The sequence below is a fragment of the Pezoporus wallicus genome, unplaced genomic scaffold (assembly GCF_028554395.1).
Source record: "Pezoporus wallicus isolate ANWC-B61680 ecotype Strahan unplaced genomic scaffold, APGP_CSIRO_Pwel_v1 contig_5785, whole genome shotgun sequence".
NCBI lineage: Eukaryota > Metazoa > Chordata > Aves > Psittaciformes > Psittacidae > Pezoporus > Pezoporus wallicus.
In genome coordinates, this window is record NW_026641150.1 from 1487441 (window position 1) to 1505527 (window position 18087).

Here is an 18087-nt window from a genome sequence, read left to right on the forward strand (position 1 = left end):
TCAGCAATGGCGACTGTCAGCCAACTTGCTGAAGTAACGGCCAGGCAGTACGTGAGGAGGAAGCACCGGCAGGATGTTGTGGCAACCACCTACACCGCCGTGCCGTGCCGTGCCGTGCCGTGCCGGCTCCCGCGCCGCCAGAAACCTGCTCGGCAGCGAGGCCGGCGAGAGCTCGCTCCTCGGCCCGGCGCGTCCCTGCCCGCGGCGGCGGGGCCGAGGCGGGGAGCCCCGTGTCCCGCAGCGATAAGGGACACGGAGGCGCCGGCCGACTTCCCGCCCTTTGGCGGCGCGGCTCTACAGGCCGAAGACCGATCTCGCGCCGATGCTTCCCGCGCGCTCGCGCCGCAGGGCGGTGAGTCGGAAGGCGCGAAACTCCCGCGCATGCTCCCTGCTCCCCGCGGAGCGGGCGGCCGGTTGGCTTAGCCGCTCCGCGTGTGCCCGTGCAAGGCACGCTACACCCCGTGACGTCAGCGCGCAGCGTCACGCCGGGGGGACGCACAAAAGTGTAAGTTTCAATTTTTTTTATTTTTTTTTTAATTTTTTTTTACCCCCTCCCCGTTTGCAGGAAAAAAAAAAATTCAAATAAAAAAAAAAAAAAGGGAAGAGCGGCGGGTTCGAGCGCGCGCGTCCCGCGGAGGGGTTGCCCCCCTCACTCCCCTTTGCCCCCCCACACTCCCCGTGCAGCCCCTCGGTGGCTGGGGCGCGGGCCGGGACAGCGGCAGCGGACAGGTGTGTGGGGCCGCGGGCGGGCTGGGGGGGGCGGTCCGGGTGCGTGTATGTGTGTGTTGGGAGGGGGATGTGTGGGCAGTGACTAGCCGGGAGCCCGCCAAGCTGGCGACCGGCGGGGGCAGAGGCGGGTTGGGAAGTGACAGCCCGCCCGCCGCCGGCTGAGACCCCCCCCCACTCCTCATGCCCCTTCCCCCCGCCCCGGAGCTCGGGGAAGGGGGGCGGACCCAGCCGGCTGCCCCCCCGCGCTCTCCCCCCCCTCCATTCCCCCGCCCGAACTGCCGTTGGGGCCGTTGGTCTCCCTCCTCCCCTGCCCCCTCCCGCCGGGCTCGCCAGGCCCGCGCGCGCGCCGCCGCACATGTGCAGTTGGGCGCCTCCGCAGCGGCAGCAGCAGCAGCGGCGGCGGCGGCAGCAGCGCGGCGGCGGGAGGGGGGTGCTGCTCCCGCTCCGCGCTCTGGGTCCCTGTCTGCGGGCGGCGGCGGGGGATGGAGCCGGAGCTCTCCGCCTTCGGCCGCTCAGGTGCGGGCAGCCTGGGCCGGCCTGCAGCAGGAGGATGGGGAGCACAGAGGGGTTGGGATGGGGTTGTGGAGGAGGAGGAAGGGGGTGCTGCCGCCGGTTGTGCGAGGAGGATGGGGACGGGGTGGACCGCGCGCCCCATTCCCCTCCCCCTACCGCCGGCAGTGCAGCCCGGCGCGCGGGCGCGTCCCCCCTTCGTCGTGCCCCCGCCGCCTCTGAGGCGATTAGCGCGGCCCCTCGCTACCGGGGCGGGGGGAGGCTGCGCGGGGCTTAGGGCTTCGCTCGGGCGGTGAGGCCCTGGTCGGGGGGCGCGTGGTGCCCGGGGCGGGGGGTGGCAGCTGCCAGTCTCTGCTGTGTGCCCGGTTGCCAGCGAGGAGGAAGAAGGGGGGGGGGGGGGGGGGGGGGGTTGCAAGGCCCCGAGGGGGAGCTGGCCCCTGGGGCCTACTTGTGCCTGCTGCTAGAAATGGGGGTGGGGAGGAGGAGGAGGAGGCCAAGCGAGGGATCGCTTCCCCCGCCGCGCCCCGCGCTGCGGTGTTGTAAGGGGCGCAGCTGGACAGGGACTCGGCTGGGGTCGGGTCCGCGCGGGGCTCAGCCCCGCTGTCGGGAAAGGAGGGTTTCTTACACGTGATCGGGGGGGGGGGGGGGGGGGGGGGGCTTAGGGAATGAATTGGTGATGACAGGAAACTTTTTCCTCTTGAAAACCGGTTCTTTGAACGCTGAATTGTATTTGGCAGTAGTCAATAATTGTAAAAACTTTCCCTCCTTTCATTTTTAACAGCTGATGTTGTCTTTACTTGTTTTCCAGAAAATAGCACCATTGTCTCTGTGTCCTGCAGCCGTCAAGACTTTAAGAGGACTGATTTCTAGTCTTTGGTAACATGGCAAAAGATGTAAGTATGTTTGTAGCACATCATAGGTGGAAGCATAGCTCATGGACAATCTTTGTTTCTGTTAACAAAAGCAAGCGAGGTCATTCTTTATAATAGCTGGCATTAATGAATATATGAAACTTTACACTGTACGTCAAGCCTAGGCTGTGTTTTTCTGTAGATGCAAAAGCATAAACTGGCTTCAGATCTGCAGCCATTTATTCAGAGTAATTAATATTAAGAATTCACTATGTTCCTAAAAGTACTTGGGCTTTTGGTGTCATGTGCATTCATACTGAACACTAAACTTGGTTTTGAATTGATTTAAAAAAAAACCAGCAAATACTATTCAGATGACAGATTTGTCATTGGCTGTTGTAGTCAGCTAGCATTTACTTTCTTGAGTTCAAGGAGGCATCATCTGTATTCAAGGGAGTGAAGATGGTTCAGTCTCTGTAAATGTTTATTGTTTATCTACCAAAAGATGCTAGTTAGTGTATGTGAAAACAGGCTTGTATTTACTCTTTACTCTTTATAATACTTCTAAACAAAATTTAAACAGGTTCTGCCTTTAAGATGTAATTCATTGTTAATACCTAATAAAATGGGGCTTTCACATTTCCGTATTGAAAATAAGACAAGATGTTGCTCCATATTCAAATTCGCATGTATATCCCCTTCAGAGAAAAAAAACAAACCTCAAAAAAATAAGAGCATATAAGCTAATAAAAAGTGACACAATTCAAATTCTTAACCAGCAGGTTACAATCTAATATGACTGTGTTAGCTTTCATATAGCGAGCACTCCCATGAAATAGTGATCGGTTTAACAAACTAACCTTGTAGAGAGTTGTAGTAGTTCAGAAGCAATTGAAAAACATCTTAATGCGCAGAGAAGTAACCAGAAATGCGTAGTTGCTCAGAGCTTGCCTGGAAGAGATAAGAGTGGCCAAGTACGTTGCAGATAGCAGAGTTCAGGGAATGAAAGGCCATATAAGTGGGAAGAAAATGAAAGGGGAATGCTAAACTAGATGAAATTGAAACAGTTCAAATTAATTGAGCTACTCAAGTGCAGTTGTTTAATATTAGCTTTTGGGGGAGAAATCAAGTAAGTGAAGAAGTACTAGCACCTGAATACTGATGAATATCTTGAGAGGTCTAGGGGAGCAGAATGAGAATAAGACGTTTAAGAACAAGCCTCATTTTTGAAAGACGTAGGTTATTGTAGAAAAGGGAGGAATGATGTATGATAATAAACTTCAGAAATGGAAGAAGATGCTACAGATAGGAAAAGAAAATGTTTTCAGTGTCTTTATTGCAAGAGTTAATCAGCTGAATTTGGAAAAACGAAAATCTAGGTCAGGTTTTAGGTAAAATTTTCAATGTACTTGAGCACCCAATTAGGGTGGCTAGAAAGGGTATGCAATCTTAAGTGAAGGATTGTCTAACCTGTTCTTAAAAACCTCTATACGTACTTAATCCTGCCTCAGGGAGGAAAGATGAACTGCTTAGCTTTTTGCAGACTATTACATACCCCACCATTACATGATGTCTAAAACGTGTAGTGAATGCTGGGAAATGTTAAATTTCCAGGTCTGATTATGGGTCCTGTTAAGTTTGGTTTAATGCTGGAAAATAGAGATGCTATTTAGTATAGCTCTTTTTCAGAAGAGAATAGAATTATTCCTATATTTTTTGTCCAAAATCCAAGTTCTTTTCCAAGGTAAATAGTGGCATTAATCATGATAGAGACAGTATCACTGTATCACTGAATTTCTGGGTAGTGAATCCATGAAGACCTGCACCACTGTAAATTTAAACATTCTGACGTGGAAATATGGCTGTGATGAATGGCTCGTAGTTCTGCCATGTCACCTATCAAGTGCACTAACTGACTGTGAGATGTAGTGGTGAAGAAGATGGCATAGTTGATGACTGCCCCCACCCCTTCCTTCCCTTTTTCTCAGCAGAGCTGAGATGGCTAAACTGTGGTAAGGACCGTGCTGTTACTATGCTATGTCTGGGTTTCAGGTGGCATTTACATGGCCAAACATGCTTCAGTGTGCTCCAGCCTTGGAACACAGGCTTGGTGCATGTCCTGCTCTTGTGCTGCTGGGGCCTGTGCTTGCTCTGGCGTGGGTGCAGCAGGCAGCTCTGCAGAAGAGGAAGGTGTGGAGCCAGGGCACCAGGAGGGAGCATGCTCTTCCTTAACCCCTCCTCCCACCTGCCACAGGAGAGATCACTTTCCCTTTTGTTGCTCTCTTCCAGCTCTTCTTATACCTCTTTACAAAAACTCTAATTTGAAAAGATTTCTTTGAAAAGTCAAATACTTGTAAAAGTTTGCAGACTAAGACTTTACTGGGTAACTGAACAAACGGGGAGCATGATGGAGAATACCAGTAAACTCAGATGTTTTTATAAAGGGTTAAATAATTGCAAAGGTACAACAGATGGCAAGATAATGCTCATCAGCTATTTGACCCAAGTCTAAATTCTGTTAAATATTACTTTAAAATGTATTCCTCTAATGCTTTTCAGAGCGTACAATAAAAAGAAATAAGCAGCAAAGCATTTTTTTTTATTTTTTTTTTATTTTTTTTTTTGCAAAATACTCCCATTTTCTCAGCAGTGGTCAGGGAGCTATTGGGGGCAGGGGGAAAGATACCTTCATATGGAGCACCTTAATTAAGAGCCTGGAGGTGGAGTTTTAAGAGCATAATCAGAAGTAATGTTATAGCAGGGTAAGTTGAAAAGTAATAATGCAAAAAAAAATACTAGCTGGTGAGGGTTAAAGTAACTGGGGGTATATCAATATATTTAAAAAACCACAAACCTTTTATAAAAAGTATAGGGTATCTGGAATGCAGTAAATGTAAAGGAAAAAAGAGAAGCATATTGTGGCCTGGTAATAGCAATAAGCATAACAATTTTTTAGTTTTATGCAAATGATCATTGTGTGGTGGAGCTGAGAAGCAGTTCTAACAGAATCAGGCCGATTGGCCATAGAGTATCATTCATTCAGTTCAGAAGACCTTCATTACTTCATTAGAAGACTACCTTTTGTGTAATTTAAAGAAACAATGGGAAAAAACACGTGGACAAGAGAACACCAATTACAGTATCTCAAGGACTTGATTCCACTTGGGAGTGGGATCATTCTATTGCTTGTCAGAGGCTGAATGACAAATGAGGTTGAGGTCAGTGGAATTTGGTACAGTTTGGCACGTACATTTGCACTGTGTGGGAAGTTTCTTGGTCTGAGACAGAGGGGGTCATCACATGCAGACAATCTCCAGAAACTCCATCTTAGCCATCCTCTCTGGTTAATCAGTGTCATTTGCTAAGACTGCTGAGTCTACTGTAAACTCTTTCACTGCTTACAAATGTGGCACCTTCCAGACAGGAGCTGGAGGAGCGGAGCCAGATGTACGCACTGAGGTCCTCAGCTGACGTTTGCTGCTCATTGGATTCATGGGATTAATAGTTTGGTGGGGAGTGCAGTTCTCTAGGTGGAACTGTGACCTGTCCATCCTTGGCATGCTTAAAATTAGGCAGGAGGCAGCATCAAAAGGAGGAGCAGGAATTATCGTAGCAAGAAGGTAAATTTGGTAACTTCCTTTTTTTATCTTTCAGTTCCCGCTCTAAGATTGAGGAATATTTGCTGGCCACTCTTATATTCTGTTATGTATTGAGAATTATCAGTAAATTAAGGCCGCAAATACTTTCTAGTATCAATGGTTAACATACCTTCCATCACTAAATTAAGAACTCCTGCAGTGTAGCTGAAGATCCAACTTGTGCTCTGACTGTGTTTTGCCTCTCAGGTACTTCTGTTGCAAATGGACTGTTGAGGCTTCTTAAGCAGCCATAAAGAAGGAGAAGCTTGTGGGTCTTTAAGAGCCACTGTTTAGGTAGAAGAGAAGAAGCAGGAGTTGCTTGCAGGAACTGGGCCTGTTACACGGGGTAGTCCAGTGCATGGTGTTACTGCGTGTACTGAGGAGAAAGGGGCTAGACAAAAGGAATGAGTAGGATTCCTTCTGATCTCAATAATTGCATATATCAAAATAGGTGAATTGCACAAACAAAATACTGTCTGTAGTAGCAGTTGCTTATGATCGTTTCAGTTGTTCACCAGCATTGCATTGACTGTTTCCAGTCATTTAAAAAATATATAATTGTTCATGAAGAACAGGCAGTTGAAAAACTAATTTGGTGTTTCATGAACTTCTTAAGGTGACATACCACTGTTAGTCTTCAGAGTTTCTCACAGACTGAAATATCTTTCTTGAGAGCAGTTCTTCTGGAAAGCTCGTGCATTTTAGTGTTTCATAGGTTGCTGACCATGGCACTGGCTTTTGAACTGTTCTTTCTAGAATTAGATTATAATTATTTTTTTTAATTATAGTTTACTGACGTCTTTTACTTGAATTACATAATGAAGGATTTTTCTCTTCATCTCTACCTTGCATAAAACTTACTTTATCTCTTCAGTATTTCCTGGTGCTTTTATTAATCTTACTGAGTAGCAGCTATGACCCAGGTATCTAACTTTGTAAAGAAAGCAGTGTGCACATGTGTAAATCTGAGGGATACCATGTAAGAAGTGCTGCCTGAACAAAGTTCAGGACCTGATCTAACATTACTGTGTAAGAGGCCTAGAGATATAGGGATTAAGGTTGATGGTTTATTTTAATTGAGTATTTGGAGTACATTTGGGTATGTAGTTCAATCCAGTTACATTATTTTACAGTATTAATAAATATTTCATTCAAAGGATATTCAAAACCCCACAGCAGATTGATTTCTTACCTCAGCTTTACTGGATAGGTTTGCTAAATCTGGGGGAAAAAGCTCTGCACTTCTGCATATTAATTTTCTGAGAACACCACAAAAGTTATACTTAATAACTTTCCTGTGGTGCTTCTACATCAATCTTGAGCAAGTCTTTGTGGTCTGAAAAGTTAGATTTGGGATGGATTAAAAAAAAAAAGCCTAATGGAAGTAGGAAAAAGATGTATTTTGGATCTCTTCTGCATGATGCACTTTCAGTGCCTAGAAAGTACTGAAATCTTCAAAATGTTTTTCAGACTTTTCTTAAAATACCAGCATGTGTTTCTCCTTTTATATTTATTTTTGGTTATATACTGGGAATTTCAGTGAGGCAGACTAGAAAAGTTAAGTCTTTAGTGAATCTTAAGTAAATCAGCTTTCTTTGATACCAGTTCAGTGACTTCTCAGTAGCTTGATATATTTCTATTTGCCCTTAGTGAGTTCTAAAGTGTTCAGAAGTTTGCAAACTTAAGATCAAATAAGATAAAATTAGGTCTTCTACAAAGGCATCTCGGTCTGGGATTTTGAATGTTGTTAAAATTTTAAAACATGCTTTTTCAAAGAAGGCAGAAGGGAAGTGATCTCTAAGCTTTTTACATCCCAATTACACAATAATAGTTTCTCCTTTTTTCCCCTTTGTATTTATAAGTCAGAAAGTAGCAACTCAGAAGTTGGCCGTTCACCTTGCCAGTTTATTTGTGTAAATAAAGCGTTTTCTGGTATCCTTCAAGTGGTTTAACTTCTTTATTAATTGTATATGTGAGTTAATGACAGCATAAATATGTATTTGTAGTATTATTGGGTAAATACACCGTGCTGTCAACTTAACACACTAAACAAAAAAGCAGCTTTTTAAAGTTACACTAGGGATCACTTACTTCAGTGTTTGTCTGGGTATCATTTAATGGAGATTTATTGTGGCTAATTAGAAGTGGGAGGAAAAATGGGCCAATCTTTGCTAAATGTCTCTGTGTTGAACTGGTTCTCAGACAGATAGCAGGCAGCTTGATTTTAAAGATTGTCAGTGGGCCATATCCCCACAAATGCTTCTAGCTACTTGTCTTGTGTCGCGTTACGTTTGCAAAGTGTCTCAGTATTGCATTAATGGTTACACAGTCTTGCTTGAAAATTACATTGTGGGCTGCTGTAGCTTCATAATAGGCTGATAAGGAGGTTGGTGAGACAAATTGCATTGGAACGGGTCCTTTTTAACAACAGTTTCGGCTGTGGTTCAGATGCTGTTGAGCAAATGGCGGTAAAGATTTAATTTGGCTGGAAAAACAGAAGTCTGTTAATGTCAAGTCTAGAACAGCACCAGGAGCTTGCTGTGGAAGTGGCTGCTGGTGGTACCTCTTTGCATATGAGTGTTTGGTCCAACATGCAAATGATGATTTTTATTTTCCGATTAATTTATTTGGTAAATTAGCAAACCAGTGTTTTGGTCATACTCGCCGTAGGAATCTTGTATTCTATTTTGATTCACTATTACAGCTTTACTGTTAGATTTTGGGGTGTCAGCTTTAAATTTTTCAAGACTTGTATCGCTTGGGCAATAGAACTACTCTTAAGAAACAGCACCGTGTAATGGCTTTAGCTCCAGTGGTATTTTTGATCTATGCTGCTGCTTAGACTGGACCACTGTTTGACTTATCTTCAAAATGAATTCTTCATTTAGTTTTTGTGAAATTCTAGATGTGCTGCTCTGTGTGTTCGGAAAGAACAGCCAAGAAGGCTAAAGAATGGTCTTGGTACATTCTGCAATAAGGACACCTCAGGTGTCATTCTTTGTACACACAGTGTCCGGCTTATGCGTAGAATTGGTGGAGCCTATATTCAAACCAAAGTTTGATGTATTTAACTGAGATACTCATCTGTATTTAGTTTTTACCTTTGCAGTTCTGTGTGATCCAAATCTTTACTATATAATGCTTTTACTAGCCCTTGCTGGTTAAAGTGCTAATAATTCCAGTATAGTTTTTTGAAAGCTCGTTTCTGTGGTATAGCTTATCGCTGATTGGCTGACAAAACACATTAATCTTGAAGGTGGTGCCATCAACTGAGGATGTGGTACGAGCTCTGTTTCAGAAGGCACCTACTAAGACTCAGTGAAGTAATACATCTGAGAATTTTACAGGATCAAACTCCTATAGCCTGACTATAAGAGTTCTTTTGTATTACTTTATACAGTAAAGAATAGTTCTTACTGACTTCATTTGCAAAATGAAATTCTAATGTTTTAAATATAAGAACTTTTTTCCCTTTGTTTCAGTCCTTTACTTCTTAAGTGCCTTTTAATTTCTGTGAAAAATGAATTTGATATCCCATTAAAAATAGTTTCCTGCAGTTATGTGATGATTCATTTCCAGATCATGTTTGCTTTGGTCCCTGAATGAGAATCCATTGGAAAAATAGTGCATTATCATCTTGTTGCAAATGACATGTGCTTATGTTTTTCCTGAACCCAGGACAGGGTGAAAGAAGAATTAAGGTTGCTTAAAGAGCGTTACTTTGTAGCTGTGCTGATTTTCCATTGTGTGTGTTTGTTGCTTCCTGATATTAAAGTAAGGCAAACAAAACCCCAAAACAAAACTCAACATTGTCAGTGATGTGGCAAGTAGCAAAATTGCTTGTCATAGGGCCTTTACATTTATTGCCTACTCTTAAGCAGCGAAATGAGTAGAGGTTGTCATTGTGTACCGATTGAGTTAGGTGCAGTTTGCACATGATGGGTAGTTGTTGACTAACAGGCTTTGCAAACACCTGTAGACAGGAGAAGCATCCTCCTGATGCCTTTGATGACCTTTGGGAGCAAATGTACTCTTAACAGGAATACTGTTCCGTTCCAATTCCTCTGTTTTCTGGTTCTGTCTTTACTGTTTCTTTTGTGATACATTTTTTAAGTTCTCAGTCTGAGTCCCAGCTTATTTATCCTTTCAGTCATAGTTTAGAATAGATTGTCTTCCTTGTTCCTGTGTTCTTCCCTTCTCCTCAAAGGATCCAATCTCCGTCTAGTAAAAATTTCTTATAGGTTCTTATCAGTTGTTGCCTGTACTTTTTCAGTGACTCCCAGTTTCTCTACCTCAACCCTTAAGCTGCCATCTTTCATCTGATTTTCTAGCTCATTTTCTGTTTCTTTCCTAGACAGTTCCCAGATTGTCTGTTTTTCTGTCTGTCCCATTCTGATTCCCAGTATGCAACCATTATTGTATATTAAGCACAAACATCTCGTGTTTTGCTGTCGAACCCAGTGCTGTGCTTCAATCTAGAGGGCTAAATCTTCTGTTAGCAGATTTCTATTCTCAGTACCTTTTGGCAAATACCTGTTTCCATTTCTCTCTGCCCATTTTGCTGCTCTTTCGTCTCTTTTTTCATGGAGTGCACTAAAAATGGTCTTGTTATCTAAAAGCAAGGTAGAAGAGGTATTTCTGTGGCATAAAAGCACCCTTCTGTTCCCTGTTTTACTTAAGAGTAGTGGAGGGACCTTCCTCTCATAAATGTGATAGACTTAACCATGTGTACGTTTCCAGTCTTGTTTCAGTCAAGCTTCTTGGTCATGCTTTTATAGGTTGCTTGTCCTTCAGTCCACATTCAGCTTGAAACTTCTCTGTTTCATTTAAAAGTTTAGTGAATTAATTTAACATCAATTTTTATTAAGAAGTTATGAGTCTGAAAAGCTGTGGAAGAAATGATACTTTTGTCATAAGTGTGTTTCTGGTGCATAACTTCTGTGTTGTTAGTAAGATACTAAATTATTCTGTGATAGTCTGCACTAAGGGACTTATTAAATGAATGCAATTCTGAGCAAATTTTGTTTCACATTAACTTTAATCCCAACAAAAAAGATGTTTCCCAGTTTACTGACTTTCAGGCTGAGGGCACTTTTAGTCTTTTTAGCTTTTCCTTGTAAACAAAACAAAAATAGACTTTCCAGCCCTTAGTCCCCTGACAGCTGATGACCTCATAGCCAGCCAAAGCTAACTTCAGTTGAAGTTTTGATATGTTTAGTGCATCAATTGATTTCTTTTCCTTAGAAGTTCTGAATGATGTGACAAAGCTCAGGTAGTAGTTGGGAACTCCACTCCAGCATAGTTTCCACAACTAAAATTACCAGACTTACTTATTTGTCCAGTGGTCTTTAACCTTAATCCTCTGATTTGTGGAAAGGAGATCTTAAGTTACTACAGTTTAGAATCTATGTTGAGTGTCAAGATCTTTTAAACGTTTTTTTTTAAATTGCTGATTTTGTTGTCATGTGACAAGGATAAAGGGGGTGTGAGTTCCCTGTTTAGGATGTTAGGAGGTTCTTTATGTAGCCAGAGAATTATACCTAGCTAGCCACAGAGTCTCTTTGAAGAGGAAAGCAGTACTAAATTGTGAAGTTATATGCACTTAATAAGCTTTCAGAATTGAGTATCAAGAGCATGGTATTATTTCAAGCAGCCCTAGTGTTATCATCAAAGGAAGTAATGCATCTTGAAATTGAGAATCATGGAAAGATAAGAAGAAAATGTGGAATAATAATAATAATAATAAAGGCATTGTCAGATGAAAAAAATAATGTATCTTGTAACGAGTAGCTTGATAAGACCTGAAAGCTATGTTTTTTTCCCATCAGAAAAAAACATTTCTTTTATGTCTAAACCCTCCTTGGCAGAAGGTCACTTTTCCACTGGGGAAAAGCAGATACTTGCTGGTGTGTTTGGTTTTGTTGTTGGGGTGTGTTGGTTTTGGGGAGGGGGTTGGGTTGTGTGTGGGTTTTTTTGTTTGGTTTTTGTTTGGGTGTTGTCTGTCCCATTGTGAATCTGTGACTGAGATAGACCTCATGGGAGCTATAGTCACATTTTCCTCTATTTCTTTTCTTTCTTTCTTTTGGGCACTGTACTATGCTGCATAGGTTACAGAGGGAGTAATCTTGGTCTCCTGTCCCAGATAACATGCTTGAAAAATGGTGGGATTTTTTCTGAAATACATGGAAATATTTATTTTAGTATTTCCATTTTAGAACAAAGACACCAGAATTTCATGCAGGACGGAAGTTTTGCTTTTTGGTTTTCTCCCACCAAAAGCTTGTATCTGTGACTGAGAAGACTCAAAACTAGTGGTAAATTTTTATAACCTTAGAACTGCATAATGTATCCAGAAGAGTGAAGAGCATACTAAGGCTAGAATAACAGAATTTTCATTAGAAATTAGTTTTCATTACCAATCATGGCAGCTGAGGGTGCTATCTGCTGTGGGATTTGGTCATATTCTTTCCAAATAGTTCTCTTGGAGTCTTTCCTAGGCATACTCTTACAAATCAGTTGAATATTTACCAGCCGTTTTAAATGCTAGAGCTGAACCTTTAGTAAGACACTGGTATGGAAAGGTGGTGGAATGTTACTACTGTACTCGTCATCAGTGTTGTGGTTCCTGAGGGGATTCTTCTTGTCTTTCAGTGATCGCTGTTCTCTGATTTCCCAAGGTGTATTTCTTTATTAATTAAATGCAATGTTTTTTGCAGTGCCCTCCAATTTGTCCGTGACTTGCGTAATTCCAGTCACACAATAGCATGGTCCAGGACACGTAGCCCTAACCTGACCCTTTGTAATGCCAGGTTAGCTTGTGGTTTTTGGGGTTGCATACTGTTTTGGCTAATATTTATCAGTGTATATTTTAATTAGGTAGGAGAAAACTTGAAGCTTGTTTATTTGATACTAGGGTATAGTGGTTGGTTAAATACTTAAGGATAAAATTAATGAATAGAAATGGTTATATTTGAGACCACAATAGTTAACAAAAATAGGAAGGAACCACTAAGTAGCTGATCACTGAACTGCCTGATTTGTAATTGCTGAAATAGTATTTTGTATTTAATACTCGAGTTTGCTGAATATCACAGCTTACATATTTGGCTTCGGATTATTATTGTAACTGATGTGTGAGCTTGATGTAAGTCTGCTTTTGTATATTAAACTGATGAATGGATTTAATAATTCAGAATTATTAAATTCATGTGCTTCTAAAATGAAAGACATTACAGATTAAAACAGCCATTTTATTCATGGTCCACTGATCACAAACTCAATATATTAAATGTCTTTCCAGTCTCACTGATTTTCTTGATTTTCATGGAAAAGTGAATTTGCAGGAATACTTGAGTACAAACCGCCTCTTTCTGTTGTTGAACAGAAATTGTGCAGTGAAGGACTGCATTTAAAGAAATAAAGGCAATGAGACTGCACTTCCTGTGTGGTTTAAACACTCCTGTTGTGAAACTGAGGTAGAGTTGGGAGTATAATGTAACACTCAAATTCATCTTCATATAGCCATTGGGTTCCAATGTTCTGGAATGTCAAATTGCTGTACAATGTAGCTGTAGTAACATCTTTGTACATGATACCAATTCATGCTGATGAGTATTAATTTCTTTCTCCGAGAGTGTCTGATATAGGCTGTTACCCTTCTGAATTATGTAGTAAGTATAGTAAGTGTGATGAAGAATTAAGCTTATAGAAAGCTCTGGTGCCTGAAGTAAGGCAGTATAACTAATTTCTTCAAGTGGACCTTTGCATCCCTACTGTGGGCAAGATGGAGAACAGGCACTCTTTGTATACTGGTAAATTCTTGAGGTTAGCTTAAAAAAAATGCTGATTTGATACTTGGTGGTTCAGGAGGGGAGAATTGGGAGAATGGAGGACAGAACTGCCACAGGCTCTTCATTCTACCCATCAGTTCTGCTGTCTCCTCACTTATATTTTCTTTGCGCTACCAGAGCCTCACCACTGCCATGCCGTTACAGGCCACTGCTCTTTATGCTTCCATTAGCAAAATTTCTCTTCTGCTCACTTTCCAGCCTGTCCCCAGGGCTCGGTCATCTTTTTCTCCTCTCTCCCCTTTCTTTCACCAAGGACAGAAGGTTTCGTGTTTTGTGAAGTTTCCAGTCTTAAGAAATCATTGCTGTCATAGACCTGGCAAATAACAGCACCACAGCACCCTCTAGTGGCTCGCTTTATTTGCTGAGCTTCTGGCAACGCGTGACTAGGGCTCTTCAGGTAGACTATGAAGGGGAAAGCTTCGCTGCTCACTGACAGCAAACCACTTAATTGTCTCTTGAAGACTGTCAGACTTGGCAGCCAGCAAAAATGGCAGCTATGCACAAAATGTGGCTAGGGGCTTTTCAGCGTCTGTAACACCACATGCTAAATTATGGTTAAGTACAAATGTTAACTTTCATGCTGTTCTTTCTAAATGGAAACAGTCTGTATGTCCTGTTTTCATTATTTTATTTTTTCAGAACTGTTTTGTCTGGAGATGCCAGGGAATTACTGCATCAAGTACTTAATGTTACTAATAAATGTTTTCTATCCAAAACTTATTTTTAAAAATAACTTGTAATGTGATCTTTCTCAAAGGATGTTGATTATTTTATAAACATAGCTCTTCCACTTAAGGGCTCAGTGTGTTTCTTCTTAATGCCTTTTTTCTGATTAAAATGGGTTAAGGTGCTCTTTACCACCTCTACTGTTTTTGCTGTAATGTTTTTAACTTCTGTGATAGGTAAATAGTATCTCCACAGAGAATGGTCTTGTCACAGATGTCAGTGGTTCTGATTAGAAGGCTGTTCAGATGCCTGTTAAAACACTGCATGTACACTGTAAGAACTTAGAACAAAATAGCAAAGTAGGTATAAACCAATTTTCTGCTTGCTTTTAAAGAGTATGGTATTTATAAAATCAAGTTTTAAAAAAATTTGCAAATACTATGGCACAAACAGTGACATTATGTATTGTCAGTTATGTGACCAATACAACTAGCAGCAGGAGAGACTTCTGGTATGTTATCTTCCATTGTTAATGGTAAAGGGTATCTCTGTTTCTAAGTTTTAATAGAAGTTACTTTCTTTAACAGGCTGGACTAATTGAAGCCAATGGAGAGCTTAAGGTGTTTATAGACCAAAACCTAAGTCCTGGAAAAGGTAAGAACATAATTTTTAGTAGGACTCTCCATTTTGTGATTTTTAGTTGTTACGCTTTATTACTGGCTTTCAGCTATTTAAACTTAGCATAGTTTTTGTAAAGCTTTTCTAAGTTATATCACATAATCAGCAAGCAAACTGTAGATTTATTTTTTTCTGGTTTATCATTGTCTTTAAACTGTGTGAAGTTCAGTGGTAGTTTGTTATCCGATGTGTGATCTCCTTAGCGTAGCTTGGTTTTAAGTGTAAAGGCTACGATGGTCTAAAACATGCTTTGGCTCTGTGTTCTAGCAAATGGGAGAAATGCAAGAGTGTAGGAGTTTAAAATGGGTTGTGACAATTTTCATGATAGTGCATACACATTAGTGCCAGCCTATCTAAAAAATATTTTGAACAGAACTGTTTTGGACTTTCAGATAATGGCTGTGCATGTGTGATAGTGTAATGTAATCAAGCAGTTTGATAAACCACAGGCAATAAACTTGAATTTGAATTTAAGCTCAAAACCAACAGTATCTTAACACTTGGGGAGTTAGGAGCTGTATTTTGTAATTAACATAGTGGGAGGAAAAAACAGAAGCACCGCTGAGTTCCAGTTGCCTGCAGTTCTGGACAGTTATGTCATATAACCTCTTCTTTAAACTGATGATGCTGTACATGAAGATTAGATTTTTGTTCCCTGTATTCTTGTGGGAAGGCTGTTCCATAATGAGACTGTAGAAATAGTCTGTGATTTCCAGTTAAGTATATTCTTGCCAGCTTATGCATTTTGCTGGTGGCAGTGTTACTTTTTCATTTGATAGTTTTCTCCGGTGTGTTTGCATATTCTTTACAAATAACGGTAGGGTATCTGAAGAGTTTTTAGTTTGAGAGGCCACCAAGCCACTATTTCCTAGTTTCCTCATTACGTAAGTTCTTTCTGTCCTCTGGATTATCATTATCGTCACTCCTTGACCCTGTTTGATGGCTTTCATTAACCTTCTGGAACATAAGTGAGCATATAGTACATAAAATTCCCAAGTGAAGTGTCAGTCCTATTTATATGGAGGTCTCATTAATGTTTTTTATGCAATGCCATGTTTGGTTCACAGGCACCTCACAATATATTTTGGTGAAATGGCTGTTTTCCTTTGTTGCTTGTTCCGAATTACAATAGTCCGGTTTAGTCTTGTGCGTGGCAGATGGTATGCTTTGATAGGCTGTACCAAGTAGGGTAAAATTCAGTACGACAAAGTCACCTACTTCTTGTCTGATGTTCTCATAAACCTCACTGTTGACAAATCTATTGACTTTATGCATTATTGGTTTATGATAGTACTATCAGATTAACCTGTAGTCCAGTACAGGTGATCTCCATTAATGTTATTGCTCTAGCCTTTATATACCATTTCAGGAAACCTGTTTAAGCATTTGCTTTCACAACCTGCAGATCTTAACAGTTTCTGTTACTGTCAGTTTAACTTGACAGTTTTTCTAGTTACATCAGGTACTTGATTGGAATCTCACTTGGTTCTCTCTGTGACATTCCCTTGTCTAAAATATACATTGCTTCACAGAAGTGGGCTGTCTGACTAATTGCCGTGATCTGCTTTTGATGAAGAAGGCGCTAAGGGTTGAGTAAGTGACACTTACTAACTGGTTCACATGTATGTTCATTGACACAGTCTCATAAACCTGAACAAAAAAAATGTGCTAGTAGATACCTGTTCCTTAACAGCTATACCATTTTCCCTACCCTTGTTGGCAGTAAAAACCTGTGTTTTTGTCAAGACAGGTACTTAGAGAACATTTTACACCCATGTAGGTGTCTCTGTCTAGACCTTGTTACAGTCTTGTTACAGTAGGGAGGTAGTCAAAACGGGTAGTGCAGTCTAGACAGCAGGAATTGTAAATGTTAATCTTCCATTATCATGTAGCTTAAGTAGAACTGGGCAAAGTAAGGGCCATTTTGTTGTTTACAGAATTTCTAAAATGAATTCAAGGGAATAATCCTGGTTTGCAGCTCCTCCAGTTTGAGAGTCATTGAAGCTCTATTCTTAGTGTATACCACCATGAATAATATAAGGAAACTAAGCTATCCTCATTGAATTTCTGCACCTCACTGCTTTTGAGAGACTCTCTTAAAATTCATGGACAGCCGCTAAATCTTGAAAAGAAACAACTGTTTCTCTTGGCTTGATCATTTTACGTTTCTTGCCTCTAAATTGCCTGTGTTTTATATGCAGGCTCTGTAGTCTTAATCAGAGCTTAAAATAACTAATATTTTGTCACTAAAGTACTCAGATACATATGAGAATGTATTCAGTGAAGTAGTATTCATTTTCTGTTGCCAATTTTTTTTTTAATTTTTAGGGGGTGTTATAAAAACCTAATATTGCCAATCTGTTTTAATTGATTTTTATTATATTTAATATCGAGAGACAATAAGCAAGCAGTGCTGGGTGCGCCGGGGAGTCTCCGCTCCGCCCGAGACACATGAGGGGAACTTAAGGGGATAGTCTCTTACACTTTTTGGTCTTGGGTTTCAGCCAATCCTGTTGTCTTCTTTTCCCGGGCTTCTTGGGTTTCAGCCAATCGGGCTTCTCCACCTGTTGCTGGGGTCTTGTCTTCGGGTGAAGAAATATTATGTCTATCACAAGTCTGACCACCATCTTAGCCCCCATAAATTCCACTCCTTATGTGTTTATTTGTTCAGCGCACAGATTTCACAATGTTCTGTAACAGGACATATCTCTAAGTTACCTACCCCCTCCCCCTTTTCTAAGAACATTCATGCAATTTAAACAATGAACAAAACATTTCTTTGCACAATATTGCAGTTGACCCAGGGGAATTATTCCCTTGTTTCTTCTTCCTCCTCACTGTGGTATTGACAGGGACGCTTATCATACCCTTTGCACATAGCACAATGATCACAAGGGATTCCATCTCCACACAAAGTGCAATGATCACTAGGACCCCTGAGTTGCTGACACGAATCACTCTGATGTAACTCACAGGGGGGTTGTATAGTCTTTAAATGCTGGAATTTAAAATGCAACTATTATACACAAAATTGGTATGTACTCTCTAAAAGTAGCTGTCTACGTTACATACTATTATATGAAAAAGTTCGGTCCTCCGCTGTCTTGCTAAGTTTGTGTGGAATTTCAGTTCTTTTCACAAGTAATGGGATTCAGTCCACAAGAA

General features: G+C 41.2%; 1 protein-coding gene across 4 annotated transcripts in view; it reads left to right on the top strand.

Annotated features, from left to right (window-relative positions):
• The first annotated feature begins 363 nt into the window (after window positions 1–363).
• TFDP1 (transcription factor Dp-1) overlaps window positions 364–18087 on the top strand; it is a 46269-nt gene continuing 28545 nt past the window's right edge. For 2 of the 4 annotated variants that reach the window (XM_057422292.1, XM_057422295.1), the window contains exons 1-3: window positions 1089–1245; window positions 2048–2132; window positions 14832–14898. In XM_057422292.1, the coding sequence (XP_057278275.1) occupies window positions 2121–2132; window positions 14832–14898 (79 nt within the window). In that variant the 5' untranslated portion in view covers window positions 1089–1245; window positions 2048–2120. Of the gene's footprint in view, window positions 506–1088; window positions 1246–1512; window positions 1532–2047; window positions 2133–14831; window positions 14899–18087 lie in introns of those variants that run through there. The other 2 variants (XM_057422293.1, XM_057422294.1) reach the window with 2 other exon arrangements.